The sequence below is a fragment of the Ruditapes philippinarum genome, unplaced genomic scaffold (genome assembly GCF_026571515.1).
Source record: "Ruditapes philippinarum isolate M1 unplaced genomic scaffold, ASM2657151v2 ctg547_1_1_1_1, whole genome shotgun sequence".
NCBI classification, from domain to species: Eukaryota; Metazoa; Mollusca; class Bivalvia; order Venerida; family Veneridae; genus Ruditapes; species Ruditapes philippinarum.
In genome coordinates, this window is record NW_026855428.1 from 486809 (window position 1) to 507739 (window position 20931).

The window sequence follows — 20931 nt, forward strand, 5'->3', positions numbered from 1 at the left end:
TTCCCACGAGTGGCGTAGCCACGAGTGAGAATACTGTTCTTAAAGTTCACGAGTATAGTAAACTATAAAACTAATGTAAGTGAAAGTCATATCTGCTAAAAATGTAAACGTTATCGTTACTACCGCAGTAGCATTGCCTGTTAAGTGATTGACTGATGTGTGAGAGGTCTATGGTTCGATTCCTACTGTTTCCCTTTTTTAAGACCTACTGTTGGTTTTTTTGTTTGTTTGTTTTTTGTTGTTTTTTTTTTTTTTGGGGGGGGGGGGAGTAGGGGTTGGGTGGGTTGCAGTATATTTTATATAGTTTATTTCAAAATAATTAAATTAGATATTAGTTCTAAACCATAAATACTTTTATAAGTGCAAAATAAATGAAAACAAAATGAACAACTTAAAAAAAATCATAACTACAAATAATGTTGAAAATTACGGAACACCTGAGTGACATTTTCCACACTTCTCCCGGAATTTAAATCGTTTTTACGAGATAATAATTCCCAATTGAAATATTATTTCGTTTTAACGAAACATAAAATCTTAATTACGAAATATTGATTCCTTTTACGAAATATAATTTCGTAATAACGAAATATTAGTTCGTTATTACGAAATATTATTTCGTAGTTACAAATATTAATTTGTTATTTTGAAATATTCATTCTTTGGTAAATTTTATAAAGAAGGATTTGAAACTAAGTTTATTGTTTAAAAATATAAGAAAAGTAAACAAAACATAATAAGTGATTTTTTTCAATCTTAGTCTTATACCTTAACGCGCTAGTAAAACAGTACTGTATATTACTGTTTATTGAGCCATTGGGCTTATTATCGTTATATTTGGTGGCTAATCTCATTAAAATCTGATCATATTGAATAATCATTTGATTTTGACAAGAATAATTAATTGCATCATATTGTTTCATAGTTTTAATGACCTATTTTAGTATTTTTAAGCGGCCATTTTGAATTGACCTTTTGAAGGTCAAGGTCAATTTTATTATCTTGGTATCCACCCTCATCGTCTTCAGCATACCCATATTAGGTTAAAACTCTCAAGATATTACTTGTACTATAAAATGCCTCTAGCATTCATATTTTCTTAAAATCAGTCCTGTCTATATGGTATTTTACCACAATTTAACATAAAATGGACCGTTGTTTTATCCGATTCTTAAGTTTCCCTTTTTTCCTCGCCTTATGCCCTGTCACCATTCCCCTAAAAGTGAAAACAACGCATATACTCCATTAACCTGTCAATTGCATACTGATTATACGGTCAATGCACAATCTATTAATATTCCAGAAATGTTCGGTAAATTTCGTGAGATGTACGCAGTAAGATGTGATTAAATTTAAAACCTGACCATTATAGCGAAATAGGGTAAACTACGGGTTTATAATTTTAAAATGGCCTACATGTTGTAAGATCGAAACCGCATATGTACATTTTTTTTCCTTCTTACTTACTATTTTCAACATTATTGAGCTATAATTGATTTTGGTTTAAACAATATTTACAGACAAAATTACAATATATAAATTGCATTCAGAATTGAGTAGAAATCTTAAATCTTATATTAAAATATCTCCTGTAACTTGATTCCATGTTGTTCTATTTGTTTTTAATATGTTTTGCACTTATTTTGGTGAAGACTCTATTCTTTTTAGACAACATAGTTTTAGAATTAATATTTAACATATACATTCGGATTAAAATCAATAAAGGTCATTTCAGTGCCGTAAAATACGATACAAAACGAGACAAATCAGTGTTTCTAAGTTGTTTATATCCGTGTAGACAATTTGCAAGCACTTGGCCATTTTCATTAAAATAAACTTCAAAAATAAAGAATCTGTCTAAAACAATGGCAAAGAAGGGATCGAACCACAGACCTCTCTTATATTAGCTTATCACTTAACAGAACAGAACAGAACATACGTTTTATTTAGACTTGTACATAGTACATCGTCATGCAAATAGATAAATAAAACAATTATCACGTCACGTGATCATGGTAACACAAAGTACAATATGATACTTAGAATATATAATAGAATGTACATTGTTTACAAAAATAATGTTATGAGTAATAAGTAAATATTTTCTCAATCATAGCAGTAATAGAAATTCTTCTGGCAACCTCACAGGATATTGTATACCATATTTTACCCAGTGAGTCTAACCATCCCACTGAAAGTAAAACTCCCTCCCGATAAGGAGAAGGGTAGATGTTAACAAGCAGCAATACTAAATACTTATTGAGCAGTTTCTTTCTAGATAGAGAACAGTATCATTAAAAGTTATACATGCTAACACAAAAATATCATATGATAATGTATCAAATAAGAGAAAATACCTTTATTATTTAAGATCAATAACAAACATGTTGTTATGATATATAAGAATTGTAAAAACAATAAAAAATTTCCAAGAGGATGTTTAAAAAATCAAATATTTAAGAGAGTATTCTTTAATGTATCTTGCTAAATACATCAATAAAAGCTTGTTTGAAGTTTCCAATAACTGAGTAAATTTGAACATCGATGGTCTAACATAAAAATATTTTTATATATGTCTTACGAATATTATTATAACAAGGACAACCAACTGTGCTATTGCGGATAAGACGATAACCTATACATTAAGCTTGTGTTACTTTTTTTTTGTTTTTTTTTTGTTTTTCAATGCGTTTATTTAAGGTCGCCGCCGGAAAGCCCATATGGGCGACCGTACACTCAAGTCGGGCCATCCTAGAGCGTCCCGCCGAGATTTTTTCGTCGATTTTTTCCAGCTTTATTGGTGGAGGAAGACCCCAAGTGCCCCTTCGGGCATTATTTCAGGCACGAGCGGGCACCTGGGTAGAACCACCGACCTTCCGTAAGCCAGCTGGATGGCTTCCTCACATGAAAGATTTCGACCCGAGTGAGGATCGAACCTACAGCGGTGAGGGACCTGTGATCTCAAGTCAACGACCTTAACCACTCGGCCACGGAGGCCCCCTTACTTTTCCAAACGTTAGTTATATACCCATATTAAAGGAATGAGTGCTATATAGTTAATTGACAGGTCAATAAAATCAGACTATACGAGGATGATAGTAATAAATTCAGTCATATTTGGTTATATAGTAGTGAAGCGGTAATATTTTTTATACATTTACCAGTTAAACATTTTGTAAGCTTATCCAACCGCGAGCAGTGCTTATCATGATACATTGTATTTAATTTGATAAAAAAAAATCTTAAACATATCATATTCAAACTTTGAAAACAAAACAAAACAGAAAACCCATCAACATAAACTGCGTGAGCAGCTCGAGTGTTTATGGTGTTGTTTTCTTTCTTTCTTTCTTCCTTTCTTTTTTCAAAATTTTAAATATTTGAAATATGTTTAAGAAAACTTTTTTTATCAAATGAAGTCATTTAAGGTTAAAGTTCATGTTATTTACATAAATTATATTATCTATAACCTGGCAAAGTATGTAGAAACTCCGTTAAAATCCAATTTAAACTCGATTTTTGCTGTATTTTGCACTTAACTTGCCAGTTATTGTTTGGTTTTGGAATAATTTTGCATTTGTTGAGTAAGTTACCCATGTTTCTAAAAATTGATCTGAATTTCCGTAAATCAACAAATGATAGCTGTATGTGACCAATCTGATCTGAATTTCCGTAAATCAACAAATGATAGCTGTATGTGACCAATCTAAAAAAATTCCCACTCTTTTACATTATATGAAACGGGTATTACCAACTTATTATGAATACAAACTAAAAATAACCATTGTATGATCATTTGCCAGTTAATAACCCTTTAACCCTTTGATGGGAGGGGGCGATGTACCGGAGGTGTCATAAAATACTAAAATATTTACTGCCAGCCATTGTGACATTTTATATTGTATAATTATCCTGGCACATACTTTTTGCTACTATTTTCTTTTATGAAATAAGAATACGGGGATAACAAATTAACTCCTGTCATATCTACAAGTGATTTTACACATGATATTTTTATTATACATAAACTAAATTTTCTTTTCAGTAAATCAAACATATTTTAAATATACACGTGAAAATCGTTAAAATTATGCGGACAGCGTTATCTTGCTCGATGACCACCCGGCGTGGTATAGATCAGATTTAATCTTAACATGACACGTTTCTGTATGACACATCATCTAAACATTTTACCTTTATCATTTATTATGCACCTAAATCCACCACCCATCAAATTATCAATCATTATCAAACAAACGTAATAAAATAAATACATTATGGATTTAAGAATTAAACGAATAGTCTGCAGCAAAATAAAACGAAAAAAATCACGTATTATTGTCGTATCTTTTAATGAAGAAACGGTGCACGATATTTGTTTAAGTATTTTCTTACACAAAATTATTAACAACGAGTATAATTTAATCGTAGCAAAAGGTTACTATTAAACATTAAAACGTGAAAGTCAAAATGAAAATATATGATATATGTAAGATGAGATAAGATAAGAAATTTATATATTATAGAGACATGAGTAAAATCAATGATATGATACATGTGAATTAAGGTACCGGCCCAATACACCCATTTATAGTCACCCTATATTAACAAATATCCAAGTATTGTATAACAAAACTTTATGTTAAACAATTACTGCGCAAATGGAATAATAGTTATTGTTAAAGTAAATTTTAAAATTACCATGCGACACTCACAATTATCATATCTTAAACTTGGAATTGCCATGAAATGTTAAAATCTGGAAAGTAAAACATATCAAACTACCTGTATATTCAGCAAGTGATTGCCATAACGTCTTTATAATTACAAATTGTAATTTGAATTTGCCGAAAATATGTACAGACATATGTTAAAATACTGCTTAACGATATAGAGAACTAATGCTTTAACGAAATATTTGTCATGTAATTGCATGAACTTTAAAACGTCTAATTCATCTCTTCTCACCGATTTATATACATGTATAGTAATGAATGAAAAATGAAAGCATCGTCAATAAAAAAAAAAGAAAAAAAAGAGAAAATATTTGTCTATTTTGTGATCATGATTTCTGTTTCCGATCAATTTAATTTTGTAAATACATACTAATCAATTTTAACCGTCTTAGTGTTTTAAATTATTTTTATAAAAGTCAATTTACTACACAGATTAACAGTTTGCTTATTTACTATTGTAAATGTGTTACGATTCATTTGAAATACTGCAATCCTATTGGACAAAACATAATTTCAAACACTAAGAGATATTATCTTCGTTTTACACAATAGCACAGTAAGTAAGACCGCTTATTAATATGAAAGTGAATTAAGCTAGTGGGCTCGAAACCTGGTGGAAACAGTTCCATTTTTGTTCAAGTTTTAATTTTTACTGTCTGACAAAATAAGTAATAGAAAGAGCACCGAAACACGAGGCTATCTGATTTGTACGAGGGGGCGTAGCCCCCGAGTATAAATCAGATTGCCGAGTGTTTTGGTGTTCTTTCTCTTTTGTATCATAGTCAAACATAAAAGCACGTTCCCTGTTGTCACAAAATGAAACCCCGGCAAAAATGAACCAATGAACGAACATCTGAATATGACATTTCTGTCGCTTTCCCTTTCTCTGCCGTCACAATATGTAAACCCCAGCAAAAATGAGCCAATCAATGGGCATGCTCTGGAGTGCGGGTAACTAATACCCGCGCTCCAGTTAACGCACTGTGCATGTATATATATATGATTTAACCCTGACACATTTTCAACAGAAAGGTCTCCGAACTATGATACAAATATATGATTACGCATATGAACTTAAAGGTATTTTTGTCTCTCTTAAAATGTGTTAAAATATTCATACATTTATAATAGGAAATGGAAATATGAGATAGTGGAATAAATGAGATGAAGATACACCGATTAAAAAGTAACATAAATAAATAAATCAATTAAATGAAAGAACATTATCATTTTGTTGTTTCGTATATGAAGGAGGAAAATATAAAAAAAACTACAAAAAAACTTTTTTTTTGAGTAGGTTCCTTTTTAACTTTGTGCTCTACCGATTAATAGATCCCTACTATAACCTTTCATTTGAATAACAATAGATATAACCACAAACAGTCTTTTTTTTTTTAATTTGTAACCTTATTTTTTGATTTCACATACAAATATTATAACATATCTTGAAATTCACAAAGACATACAATAGTATATAAATTCATATAAGTTCACAAAGACATAACATTATTGTATTCAACAAACCATTTGACATTTTCAGAAACTTATTTATAATTTATAGTTAATATTTGAGCTATTCTCTATTTTAACATATAGGAATATAGTTTTTTTTGAGCTCTTACAATAAAAAATAAACATTAATTTTCCTGTAAACAAACCATTTTCTGAAATTGTTATAATCCAAGTCTAAGTTCAAAAGAGTTATCTAAAATATGAAAAACGTATGAATTAAAGGGGTCTATTTAAATCTTAGAATTATCTACATGAACTTAAGCAGACAGATACTATTCAGTCTTTTGTTGGTGAAATTGTTATTGTGTCCACTAATCTGATATAATTAGAAAGGTCAAGGATCTTTGCATTGAGCTATTGAGACATGTATTACTTTCTTTTACAATAATCAGTCAAACCTACAACCATTAAGATGCGCAACATTTCATTTACCTTTATAGTATTAAGATGGACTGTTCCGTACTATAAGTACGAGGGTGCATCAATAAATTCGTAAACTAATTCAATAGCGGGGAAATTATTTAATTCAAGTACCTAAAATGATTACTCCCTCTCAAAGTGTCCCATGCACGATTTGCTCTTGTCCCATCTCTCGACCCATGGCTCGAACACGTGCTGTAGCCCGTCACGTGACATCTCCCTCAGCTGTCTGTCCACGGCTTACCTCAGTTCCTCTCTTGACTCAAATTTCGTACCACGAAAAATGTTTTTTTAAAGTTGGAAACAGCCAGAAGTCGTAGATATGAAGAAACTTCTGTTTATTGTGCTCGGATAGCAATCGGATACCAATGAAAATAAGTTTTGTAATATAGTAATCACAGCCGGAATTGAAAACTTCCCATGGAATAGCCCTTGGGGGAACCATTCTTTGCCTTCATTGTAATCATGGTGATCTCTTCCAGTGATAGGTTTCTGTTCATAATTAAATTACCGTATATAGCGGATCAAGTAACAATTCCCCTCACGTTATTTTAGCAGAGCGGACAATTCCCCTCCCGCTGTTGTCAGAGCGGACAATTTCCCTCCCGTGGCTGTTGAACATATATATGTTATAATATGTTTTATTTTATCTTTGAATGAATCCTATTTATAGAAGGCAGATAATTCAAGACAAAAATTACAACTGGAAAAACTCATTTAAAATGTCTCTTATATATCCGGACAATGCGCCTCCGGACGATTTCCTCCCAGTAAATTTGAATTTTTTTTTCACAACCCGACATTTCCCCTCCCGTTATTTTTTTACGGCGGTACAATTCCCTCCCGTTAATTTTATACAGGGCGGGACAATTCTCCTCACGTTATTTTAGCAGAGCGGACAATTCCCCTCCCGCTGTTGTCAGAGCGGACAATTTCCCTCCCGTGGCTGTTGAACATATATGTTATAATATTGTTTATTTTAAAGGCACGACATGAAAAAAACGGGAGGGGAATTGTCCGCTCTGCTAAAATAACGGGAGGGGAATTGTCCGTCCTGTAAAATTAACGGGAGGGGAAAAGTCCACCCTATTAAAATAACGAGAGGGGAAATGTCCGGGTTGTGAAAATAATATGGAAGGGGAATCGTCCGGGAGGGGGATTGTCTGGGATTCTAAATTTAATAATATATGTATACAAATGTATATGATTAGTTTGATTTTTTTTTGTAAATATAACCAACAAAAGATCTTAGCTTGGCAAAAAGAAATTGTCTTATGCTCAAAAGTAATGGTAATGATACTGCATTACTTTCCCAAAATCAAGAAATGGTACTGGTACTGATACTGCACTAAATTCCAAAGTAATGGTAATGGAATGCATTCCTTTTGCAAAGTACATGTAATGGCCCCAAGCCTGGACTACAGTCTACTAGACAGGCTTTATAAGGGCCATCGTCGGATACCCACGGCCGAACCATTATCATTCATCATTGATTGCATGTTATGTGACATGTTTATCAATCGTGGGTATCCGACGATGTATAAGGGCTATCAACTTAACTATCTAGATAACTGCATATTAGGGCGTTCATTTGCCGGAATACAGTACCTTTCTATGGTTCTTTTATTTAGATATTGATAATGAAAGCTGCAATAATAAATGTTAGATATTAGCCGATGAGCATCTCAAAGTGCTTAAACATGTACATTTGATAGCCTAGCATAGGTTAAAGTCTGAAAATTTCTAGAAAAAATAATAAACTTTGTACTTTAAAAATTGCATCTGGAAATGCACCAGAAGTCATCATTTGATAAGAAGATTCTTTTTTCCCAAGGGGAGGACCACAGACCCCTCTCTTCTAAAAGGTATTTACACCCCATCCCCCACCTCCGAAAATGCTTTTCTATGGGCTTAATGAGGTTAAAAGTACAATTGTTTGGTATACGTTTTGAGGTAAGGTTGCCTGCTATCAGTTGGGTCAGTATCCACAAGGATTATATTGCTAGAACTTTAATAGCTTCATGAAATAAAATTATTTTACTAAAATGGTGTACTATTATCCAAAGGACTCCAAGTGCAAATGTTTTATGGTATATTCTAATACAGTGACACCAAACTATTAAATACTAATACAGTGAGTGACACATAGCTAACGTATTCTTATACCGTGACACAAAACTGGTACATTCTTATACAATGACACACAACTACATTGTAGTATATTCCAACAAAATGATACTGACTAGTATATTCCAATACAATGACACGGACTTGTATATTCCAATACAATGACACGGACTTGTATATTCCAATACAATGGCGCAGACTAGTGTATTCCAATACAATGACACCATTAAGTATATTTCAATACAATGGCACAAAACAAGTATATTCCAATACAATGACACAAACTGGTAAATTCTTATACAATGACACAAAACAAGTATATTCCAACAAAATGACACTGACTAGTTTATTCCAATACAATGACACGGACTTGTATATTCCAATACAATGGCGCAGACTAGTGTATTCCAATACAATGACACGGACTTGTATATTCCAATACAATGACACCAATAAGTATATTTCAATACAATGGCACAAAACAAGTATATTCCAATACAATGACACAAGCTGGTAAATTCTTATACAATGACACAAAACAAGTATATTCCAACAAAATGACACTGACTAGTTTATTCCAATACAATGACACAGACTTGTATCTTCCATTATAATGACACAGACTAGTACATTATACAATGACACAAAACAAGTATTTTCCAATACGGGCAATATGCAGGTTTACGGACTGGTTGGTCAGACCTCGGAAGGTATTTTATTTGACCAACCAGTCCGTAAACTTGCATTTTGCCCGAAAGGCCATGTTTTATTTGTTATATTATTCCGAATCTAAATCATTTCATCCCTTTCGTTGCTGTCATTTTTACTATAATTTGCTTTCAAATAATAATTTATTTGTTCACTGTGTGAAATATCTCAAACCCTAGTCGGATTATTTATTATTATTTTCAAGCGATACAGAAAAAATAAAACATGCTCTTCTGCTCTTCTTTTGTTATATTCAATTTTTGTTAATCAAATTAAACAGGAAAAAAAACGAACTTTAAGATTTTCACAAACTGTATGAATAAAATTTATAATCAATTTAAAGACAAATCATGACTTTTGATCAACATGTACTAAATTTATGTGAAACAAAACAATAAATTCATTTAAAAGATTCATCTAACAACCAAATAAAATATTATACCTCATTTGCATACGCCCTTCTATATTTAATATGACGTCATCCAGTCCATATAAGAATTATGGACCGCCCCCGGTTTGTATGCGGTTTATTGACCGGATGACGTCATATTAAATATAGAAGGGCGTATGCAAATGATGTAAAATATATTCCAATACAGTGACGCAGATTAGTATATTCCAATACAATGACACAGATTAGTATATTCCAATACAATGACAGAGACTAGTATATTCCAATACAATGACACAGATTAGTATATATCATAATACAATGACACAGATTAGTATATTCCAATACAATGACACAGATTAGTATATTCCAATACAATGACACAGATTAGTATATTCCAATACAATGACACAAATTAGTATATTCCAATACAATGACACAGATTAGTATATTCCAATACAATGACACAGATTAGTATATTCCAATACAATGACACAGATTAGTATATTCCAATACAGTGACGCAGATTAGTATAGTCCAATACAATGACACAGACTAGTATATTCCAATACAATGACAGAGACTAGTATATTCCAATACAATGACACAGATTAGTATATTCCAATACAATGACACAGATTAGTATATTCCAATACAGTGACACAGATTAGTATATTCCAATACAATGACACAGATTAGTATATTCCTATACAATGACACAATTAGTATATTCCAATACAGTGACACAGATTAGATTCCAATACAATGACAAAGACTAGTATATTCCAATACAATGACACAGATTAGTATATTCCAATACAATGACACAGATTAGTATATTCCAATACAATGACACAGATAGTATATTCCAATACAATGACACAAATTAGTATATTCCAATACAATGACACAGACTAGTATATTCCAATACAATGACAGAGACTTGTATATTCCAATACAATGACACAGACTAGTATTATTCCAATACAATGACACAGATTAGTATATTCCAATACAATGACACAGATTAGTATATTCCAATACAGTGACGCAGATTAGTATATTCCAATACAATGACACAGATTAGTATATTCCAATACAATGACACAGATTAGTATATTCCAATACAATGACACAAATTAGTATATTCCAATACAATGACACAGATTAGTATATTTCCAATACAATGACAGAGACTAGTATATTCCAATACAATGACACAGACTAGTATATTCCAATACAATGACACAGATTAGTATATTCCAATACAATGACACAGACTAGTATATTCCAATACAATGACACAGATTAGTATATTCCAATACAGTGATGCAGATTAGTATATTCCAATACAATGACACAGATTAGTATATTCCAATACAATGACACAGACTAGTATAATCCAATACAATGACACAGATTAGTATATTCCAATACAATGAAACAGATTAATATATTCCAATACAATGAAACAGATTAGTATATTCCAATACAATGAAACAGATTAGTATATTCCAATACAATGACACAGATTAGTATATTCCAATACAATGACACAGATTAGTATATTCCAATACAATTATACAGACTAGTATATTCCAATATTATGATACAGACTAGTATATTCTAATACAATGATACAGACTAGTATATTCCAATACAATGACACAGACTTAAATATTCTAATACAATGACACAGACTAGTTTGTTCCAATACAATGACACAAACTAGTATATTCCAATAAAATGAAACAAACTAGTATATTCCAATACAATGACACGGAATTGTATATTCCAATACAATGACACAGACTAGTATAGTCCAATACAATGACAGAGACTAGTATATTCCAATACAATGACACAGACTAGTATAGTCCAATACAATGACACAGACTAGTATAGTCCAATACAATGACACAGACTAGTATAGTCCAATACAATGACACAGACTAGTATATTCCAATACAATGACAGAGACTAGTATAGTCCAATACAATGACACAGACTAGTATATTCCAATACAATGACACAGACTAGTATATTCCAATACAATGACACAGACTAGTATAGTCCAATACAATGACACAGACTAGTATAGTCCAGTACAATGACGCAGACTAGTATATTTCAATACAATGACACAAAACTAGTATATTCTAATACAATAACACCAAACTGATGTGTTCTCAAACATGTATCAATGATGACCTTTGTTCGAATTATTGAATTTGTTTTTACAAAAAAGGTTTTCGGAATTTCGTTTTTGTTTAAACATTAAATTATTATTTTTGTTTTATTTAGGTTAGAAATGCAAGTATGGATATTTACAACAATATACCGTATACAGCATATGAAAATATTAAATACATTCTTTTAAATACATCATGTAAGGCTCACAAACACAAAGGATGACACAAAAATGAGTAATTATTTTTTAATTCCATTGGTATCCTTATTTTGATTGCACGACAGCTAAATTATTAAAGATTGAAATGCATTTAGACATTGAACTGATATGAGATTATAAATTATTACACAAAGCATATAAATATCAGTATTTCGATTAACACCCATGCAAGCACATTACACATTATTATTATGCTAATAATAACTATTTTAAACTGAATATAAATACCTTAAATAAACATGGTTTATGTCAAAACGAAAATTAAACTGAGGAATAAGAACACTATTTGAAAACGATATGAAAAAATAAATCGGTGATAAAATTCTAGGAAATCGATTAAACAGTGCTTAAATATCTAGAAGAAGTATAAAACAATGATAAACACTTGAAAGGCATTAAACTTTATATTTTTCTTTAACGATCCTTTTGATAAAAAAACATCTTGTAAGAACAGGTAACATAAGAAGTCGTGAAATATTTACAATCCACTAATGTAGCTAAGAACAGCTAACTGTTCAAAACGTGAAATATTTAAAATCGTCTATGTAGCTAAGAACAGCTCAACAGACTGGCTCAATTTCACACATAATTAAAAATGATTTATGAAAAGCAGGTAGATTTAAAATGTCGTGTTTGTGATGATAAATTTGTTCAATGATTTATATCTTTACGGCCGCCTTTACTTAATGACGTTGAATAAAGCGTTTCAAGAGAATAATAATTTTGATTATGTTTGTTGAATGTATATCGTGACATGAAAGATTGATATCTGAAATTATTTCACATTTAAGAATATTTTATCAATGCAATTGTTTAAAACACGTGTTGTCATTGTAGATTGGCATGAAGAAGAAAGAAAAGACGATGATGAAAAAGTTACAGAGAAATCTGCACCTCGCCAGTCGCAGGTTGCCGTTACATTACAATGGTAATAATATACTTAACACACGTTTTCTTCCTGTACTCTTAGAGTTCATGTATTTATGAATCGTAAGTAAGTCGTAAAAAGTTTCACTTTTCACCCGTGATATCCACTATGTAACGAACCACGTATAATTCTCAAAACATATTCAATTATTATTTATAAAGAGAAAAACGTTGACAATATTAATAAACGAAGCATGTTAAGTAAAATAAATATCGAAATACCGGGTTAAGGTGGGTCAACAACGATCAAAAAATAGGCTGCAAATATGTTTATATCAGATAATAGTCAGCAAACCCCATGTCATAAATACGGACAAAGGTGGTCCTGTGGTTAATATAAGCAAATGGCTCGAAAAAAATAAAAATAAACATGTCAGTAAGGAATATAAAAAAGTGCGCATATCTCAAGATAAAAACGTACATGTGTGTGACGTATCAATTCGATTCCGACCCTGTACAACGGACCAAAATCGAATTTTGTTTAGTGTAGCTAACAAACAAAACATAATAGAATCATATTTTTTTAGATTCTACCTTTTTGCGACGGACGCGCCCTCATGCGCGTTCAGACCTATGTCAACTACACATAGGATTACGACGTCTACAATCAAAAAGTGGCCCTAACCAAATAACATCTGCAAAACCCCACACCTCAAAATTTTATAGAGTGGACAAAACATCACACATGAACTTTCGAGAATGTACAAAACCCCACACTTTTAATTTTATAGAGTGGACATAACCCCACACTTTCTTATTATCTATTATAAAACATTAAATTTCATTTGAATTTCATCTTGTAACAAACAAAAAACAATTTATGTTTGGTATAATTATTAATAATGAAAGAAAAGAAATACTTGCAGTCACGTCATCTTGCTATGTAATTAGTTATTTTTACATGTAATTGTATATATCATGAATGCTTGTATATGACTCTTTTGAGAGTTATTTTGCAAAATAAAGATTCTTCTTCAACAATACAATATGAGTGAATGTTCAATAAAAATCAAAGAATAAACATCAAATAATCTTAATTAACACTGATTATTCTAAGTGTCAACATAATGTCAGTTATATTATTGTCAATCAAAGGTCTATACAAATAAGTACTAAAAATTGTGGTGTTATGTCCATTGGGGTTTTGTCCACTCTATAGGATTTTTAGGTGTGGGGTTTTGACGTGTAGAACAAGTTTTAATCATATAAAGGACATACATGATGTCGGAATATGTTGAAATAAATATACGAGACAACATTACTTTGTCCTACTTCGTCCCAAACGCAAACGAAGTACAGCCAAACTCGGTTTTTATGACAGACCGCCGTAAGCAACGACAAATTATATATAAAATCGGAATAATATTTTCTAATTCAGAGAAAAAAATGCCAGTTATAAGGAAATAACTTTTATGCGGAAAACATGTGGAAAAATATTTTTTTGTGGTGACTGAAATAATTATCAAAATAACGATTCCTAGTCGTAGAAGCACTTTTTAGTCCCCTACCGGTTTACCGGAGGGAACTTTAGGTTTACCCTCTGTCCGTCTGTCTGTCTGTCCGCACTCACAGGAGAGTAATTATGTGGCTAGAGGGACAATAGGTAACTGTTCTTTCTCTTTGATGTCATTCATTCCGTAATGCTTTTATGTGGCTATTTTCTTTTGTGTGGCTAAAAAGAACAATAGAGAGAACAATAGAGTAGCCACATAATTACTGTCCTGTGAGAACGTCCGTCTGTCTGTCCGTCGTCCGTCTGTCTGTCAGTCCGTCCGTCCACAAAACTGGATCCCGCGATAACTTGAAAAGTACTGAAAATATTTTTATGAAACTTGATATATGGATAGATGGCAGTATGGAGATTATGCACGTCTTTTTCTTTTCTTCCTATATTGAAAATTCTGGTTGCTATGGCAACAAATAGGAAGAAAATATGGCAAATTTTACACATAAACTGGATCCAGTGATAACGCAAAAAGTACTGGAAATATTTTTTATGAAACTTCAAATATGGGTAGATGGCAGTCTGGAGATTATGCACGTCTTTTTCTTTTCTTCCTATGTTGAAAATTATGGTTGCTATGGCAACAAATAGACTGAAAATATGGCAAATTTTACACATAAACTGAATCCAGTGTTAACGCAAAAAGTAATAGAAATATTTTTATGAGTCTTGTAATATGGGTAGATGATCATGGTAGTCTGGAGATTATGCACGTCTTTTTATTTTCTTCCTATGTTGAAAATTCTGGTTGCTATGGCAACACATAGACTGAAAATATGGCAAATTTTACACATAAACTGAATCCAGTGATAACTAAAATAGTACTGGAAATATTTTTATGAAACTTGACATATGGGTAGATGGCAGTCTGGAGATTATGCATGTCTTATTTGTTCTTCCTATTTTGAAAAAATATTGGTTGCCTTGGCAACAAATAGGCTTAAAACATGGCAAATATAACAATATTTGTGATTAATCAAAAAGAGCTGAACATTTTTATGAAAATGCATCTTTAATTCAAGAGTTATCTCCTCTCTAAGAATTTTGCTTTTAAAAATGTTATATTTTGGTAACAGTGATGTTTCAAATATTAGTTTTAGAGTGTCATTCAGTCCGTCTGTCTGTCTGTTCATAAAAACTGTTTCCTGTGATCACTTTAAAAGAACTTTTTCCAACAAATTTACTTAAAATATAGAAAAATTGAAACATTAGTGAATGGCCAATGGCCCTTCAGAATGTTGATGGGTTCTAACCGGTAGGGGACTTATGGATTGCTTGCAATACTATGATAATTGCTTGTTTATCAATGAGATTGTAGCGATTTACAGAGACAGTTCACCCCTCAGACACTGCACTTGCACACAGTACACCCTCTTTTTAAGAAATTTGTTTGAGACACTCCCCCACACTTTTTTATATTGTATTGAACAATAATTAATGTAGGAAATATTATATGTATTCAATATTGAAGTGTCTTGATGTGTGGAGTATATTCAAAATTTTATACGAGTCTTATATTGAACATTTTAATAGAAATAATTAATAAGAAATAAAATTGAATCGACAATTTATTTGTGTGTTTTTTCCATATCAAATAGACCAATATGATAATAACAGGCACGGATCCATCGGGGGGGGGGGGGGTTAAGGGGCTGAAGTCCCCCCCCCACCCTGGCCTGATTCTTTTTTCTAGTCCTTGTTCATTGGAATCTGGACCCCAGGTGAGCTTCCTGTAATAAAATTCATTTAGTCCAATTTGCGATTTGTCGACATAATTAATGGTTTAGACTATACATGCATGCAGACACTACTTACATGTAGATTACCTTTGGTCTGTGTAGAGGCAGTTTAAGCGTCCACATAATACTGAATAAATTAGCATAAGAAAAGAGCCATTTGCTCTTAGTACATCTAAATACATGTACATGTACTTGTAAATTATAAATAGGGGCTATTTATATGAATGTGATGACATTTAATCTACATAAATACGGAAGCGCAAGTGATGTAAATTTTAATTAAAAAGCAGTTTAAACATACCGCTTTTTTTAGGTTGTATGCAAAGCAGAACCATTTTTTCCCATAGATTTAGTTTTTTTCTTCCACTTTTGCAAAAAGTTTCACTTCAGTGTAAAAATGTATATATAATATGTATGAACTGTTCTACCTAATGTATTTTAAATGCCCCTGTTTCGTGAGGAAAATATTACTTTCTAATAAAATAATTTATGTGTGACCAAAAATGGAGCAAATTAAATTTAGAATATTGCAAGGTTTCATGTTACTTGTATAAAAAAGACTGGAACCTGATGAACAAATTAGCCCATTAATTCGAAGAATAGTGGTACAATTCTTCTCATCTTAGCGTCAGTGTCCGCGTTTGAATACCACTTCAGAAAGCATTTGCTTTAGTTTCTGTTTTTACTATGTGTACATAATGAAAATCAATGCCCCCGGGCAGGGCTAATTTGACACAAGGGGCAAAATTTGAACAACTTTGGTAGAGGACCTATAGATGATATCATATAGCAAACATCAAAGCTCTAAGCCTTGAACCTTCAAACAAGCAGATTTTTTTAATTTTTTACTGTATGTAAAAATAGCAAAAATCAATGACCCCCGGGGCGGAGCCAATTTTAACCCAGGGCTATAATTTGAACAATCTTGGTAGAGATTCACTACGCAAAGTCTCATACTAAATATCTAACCTCTGGTCTTTGTCAATTCAGAGAAGAAGATTTTTATGTTTTTACTATATACATATATGGAAAACTATCGCCTCTGGGGCAGGGCAATTTTAACACTAGGGGCATAATTTAAACATTTTTGGTAGAGGGCCCATAGATGATATTATATAACAATATCAAAGCTCTAAGCCTTGTACCTTCAGACAAGAAGTTTAAAGAATTTTTTACTATATGTACATAGTGAAAATCAATGACCCCCAGGGTGGGGCCAATTTTGACCCCAGGGCCATAATTTGAACAATCTTGCTAGAGGTTCACTGCACAATGTTTCATGCAAAATATCTAACCTCTTAAACCTTTGTGAATTTAGAGAAGATGATTTTTTAAGTTTTTACTATATACATATGAGAAAAATCTATGACCCCCGGGGCGGGGCTGATTTTGACACTAGAGGCAAAATTTAAACAACTTTAGTAGAGTGCCTATAGATGATATCATATACCAAATATCAAAGCTCTAAGCCTTGTACCTTCAGACAAGAAGGTATTTTAAGTTTTTACTATATGTACATATTGTGCAAATAAATGACCCCTGGGGCGGGACCAATTTTGACCACAGGGCTTTAATTTGAACAATCTTGGTACAGGTCTACCAGACAATGCCTTATGCAAAATATCTATGCTCTATGCCTTGTGGGTTTTTACAAGAAGATTTTTAAAATTTATTCTTATAAATCCTTTTGGTTGCCATGGCAACCAGATTTCTGCATGGAATAAAATTCTTTGAATAACTTTGGAAGCCCTTCACCCAAGGATCAATCCTGCCAAGTTTGGTTGAAATTGGACTTGTGGCTTTTCACAAGAAGATTTTTTAAGTTCACTATATAATCTATAGAACACACACACACACACACGCACGCACGCACGCGCACACACGCGCGCACACACACACACACACACACACATAGGTGAATCGCTATATGCCACCTCATCGTAGATGCTGCGGTGGCATAATTATACGGTAATAACAAATCTAGCAAAGTATATTCCAGCACAAGCCGCTACATACGTAAGACTTTCACTGATAAGTAACTGATATTCACGTACATTGTTCTTCCTCTCTATACTGTTTAATCTTAATTGATATGAACTTATATGATTACAAGAAAATGTTCTTCAGATTAAGAATACTATAACATTTTTATCATTTGTTTGTTAAATTGTTTTCTCGACCTATGCACATGACTTAATTAAATAATATGATTGCATGTATATGTTTATTGTATATAATATAAGTTCGGAGGAATTTTTTAATCATTTTAAAGACATTTTTTCGGATGATTTAGATTTTTCGAATGATGATGTTGAGAATATTTTGACCAATAATAGCAACGTAACTAATGTAGAGCTGCTCGATAAATCATTTACTATAGAAGAGGTTCTTAAAGCAATGTCGACATTAAAGCGGGGAAAAAGCGGGGGTATTGATTGTTTAATTCCTGAAATGTTTATTGACAGTAAAGATTTGTTAGCCCCATTATTATGTAAACTTTTTAATCATATGTATGTAAATTGTATATATCCAGTTAGTTGGGCAAAGGGCGTGATTGTCCCTGTTCCAAAAAAAGGTGACCAAAACGATGTTAACAATTATAGAGGTATTACTCTCACTAGTATTTTCTCAAAAATATTTTCAGTTTTGCTAGATACAAGGCTTCGCTCATGGGCAGAATCAAATGAATTATTATCTGATTTTCAATATGGTTTTAGAAAAAACAAAAGCACAATTGATTGCATTTTGTTCTAACTTCGATTATAGATAGAGTTATCTCCCTCGAAAAAAGAAAGTTATACTGTGCTTTTGTTGATTTTAAGAAAGCTTTCGATGTTGTATATAGAAATGGTTTATGGTTAAAGTTATTAGAATCAGGTGCTTCGACAAAATTTGTTAAAATGTTGCAAAAAAATGTATGAAATGTGAAAAGTTGTGTACGTGTTAATGGTATGTGTTCTGAAAGTTTTGATAGTGTAAAAGGTGTTAAACAAGGCGAGCCTTTATCGCCTTTATTATTTCTGTTTTTCATAAAATGATATGTATCAATGTATTCTTGATGACACAATAGATTCGTTTTGTTTAGAGGAACTGAAAGTTTTCTTATTACTTTTTTGCGGACGACACTGTGTTAATGTCATATTCTTCTGAAGGACTTCAACGATTGTTAAATAATTTACTTGTGTATTGTAACAAATGGGGTATAACAGTTAACATTGATAAAACAGTTGCTATGGTTTTTAAAAAGGGAAATTATCCAGAACATTTTGAAGTATTTTATAACAATTGTAAGCTCAATATTGTACGTACTTTTACATATTTGGGTTTGTAACGTTATCTTCTAACGGATGTTTTTATCAAGCTCAGAAATCATTATCACAACAAGCACAAAGAGCATTGTATTCTCTTAATTCATTATTCGATGTTGTATCTTTTAATATTTCTGAAAAGATTAAACTCTTTGATTCGATGGTTTGCTCTATTTTGAATTATGGTTGTGAAGTGTGGGTTTTCATAAGGCACCAGATATTGAAAAGGTTCACATGAAATTTTTAAAACAAACTTTACAAGTACGAACACAAACATCAAATGTTACATTATATGGTGAATTTGGAAGACTTCCACTATATTTTATGCGTAAGATAAGAATGATTAAATATTGGTTTAAGATAATGTCAAACACAGATTCTCTTATGTATAAAGTATTTATGAAGCATGATTTTAATGGTAATCCAGTAAATAAATGGTCTAAAAATGTTAAGAACATTCTAGATGAAACAGGTTTTTCCTACCTATGGAATAATTCATTTGTAACAAATTTACAGATTCAATGTGTTATTAGATCAATCTATGATCAGTTTATTCAACAGTTTTATTCTGAACTTCGTAACTCACCAAAACTAGAAACATATTGTTTAATAAAAACAGATTTTTGTACAGAGAAATATTTTTCAAGTATCACTAATACGAATCACAGAATTGCATTATCTAGGCTAAGATGTTCCGCTCACAATCTACTTATTGAAGAGGGAAGGCATAGAAATATTGACAGAAGACTTAGAATATGTACAAAATGTAATATGAGTAGTATTAAAAACGAATAATCATTTTTTACTAGTTTTGCCCTTTTTATAGAGAAATAAGAAACGCATGTTTGCCGAAATATTATTGTCATTGGCCTAATTTGAACAAATTTAAAACTTTATTATCTAGTACTCAGAGTAGCATTTAAACAAAACCTCAAGATATATATATTTAGCTAATGTTAAAAGAAATATGTAATGACCATACTGCATTTTTTCATCATTTTTTAAAATGAGTTTGTAATTATTGTTATAGCTTGTTAACAACTTCCTGCATTGTGTTGATATTGTAAAAATAATACAAAAGAATTAAATAACTTAAAGACTAATGTCATTTATTGACTAATCAATTATTTAAATGTATGTATTATCTAC

At 31.6% G+C, this 20931-nt stretch overlaps 1 protein-coding gene across 1 annotated transcript in view; it reads left to right on the top strand.

Moving 5' to 3' along the window:
- LOC132743298 (DNA-binding protein RFX6-like) overlaps positions 1-20931 on the top strand; it is a gene marked incomplete at its 3' end in the record, with an annotated part of 61054 nt that overhangs the window by 9053 nt on the left and 31070 nt on the right. Inside the window, 1 exon segment of the mRNA XM_060731837.1 lies at positions 13142-13232. Coding sequence (XP_060587820.1) covers positions 13142-13232 — 91 coding nt within the window.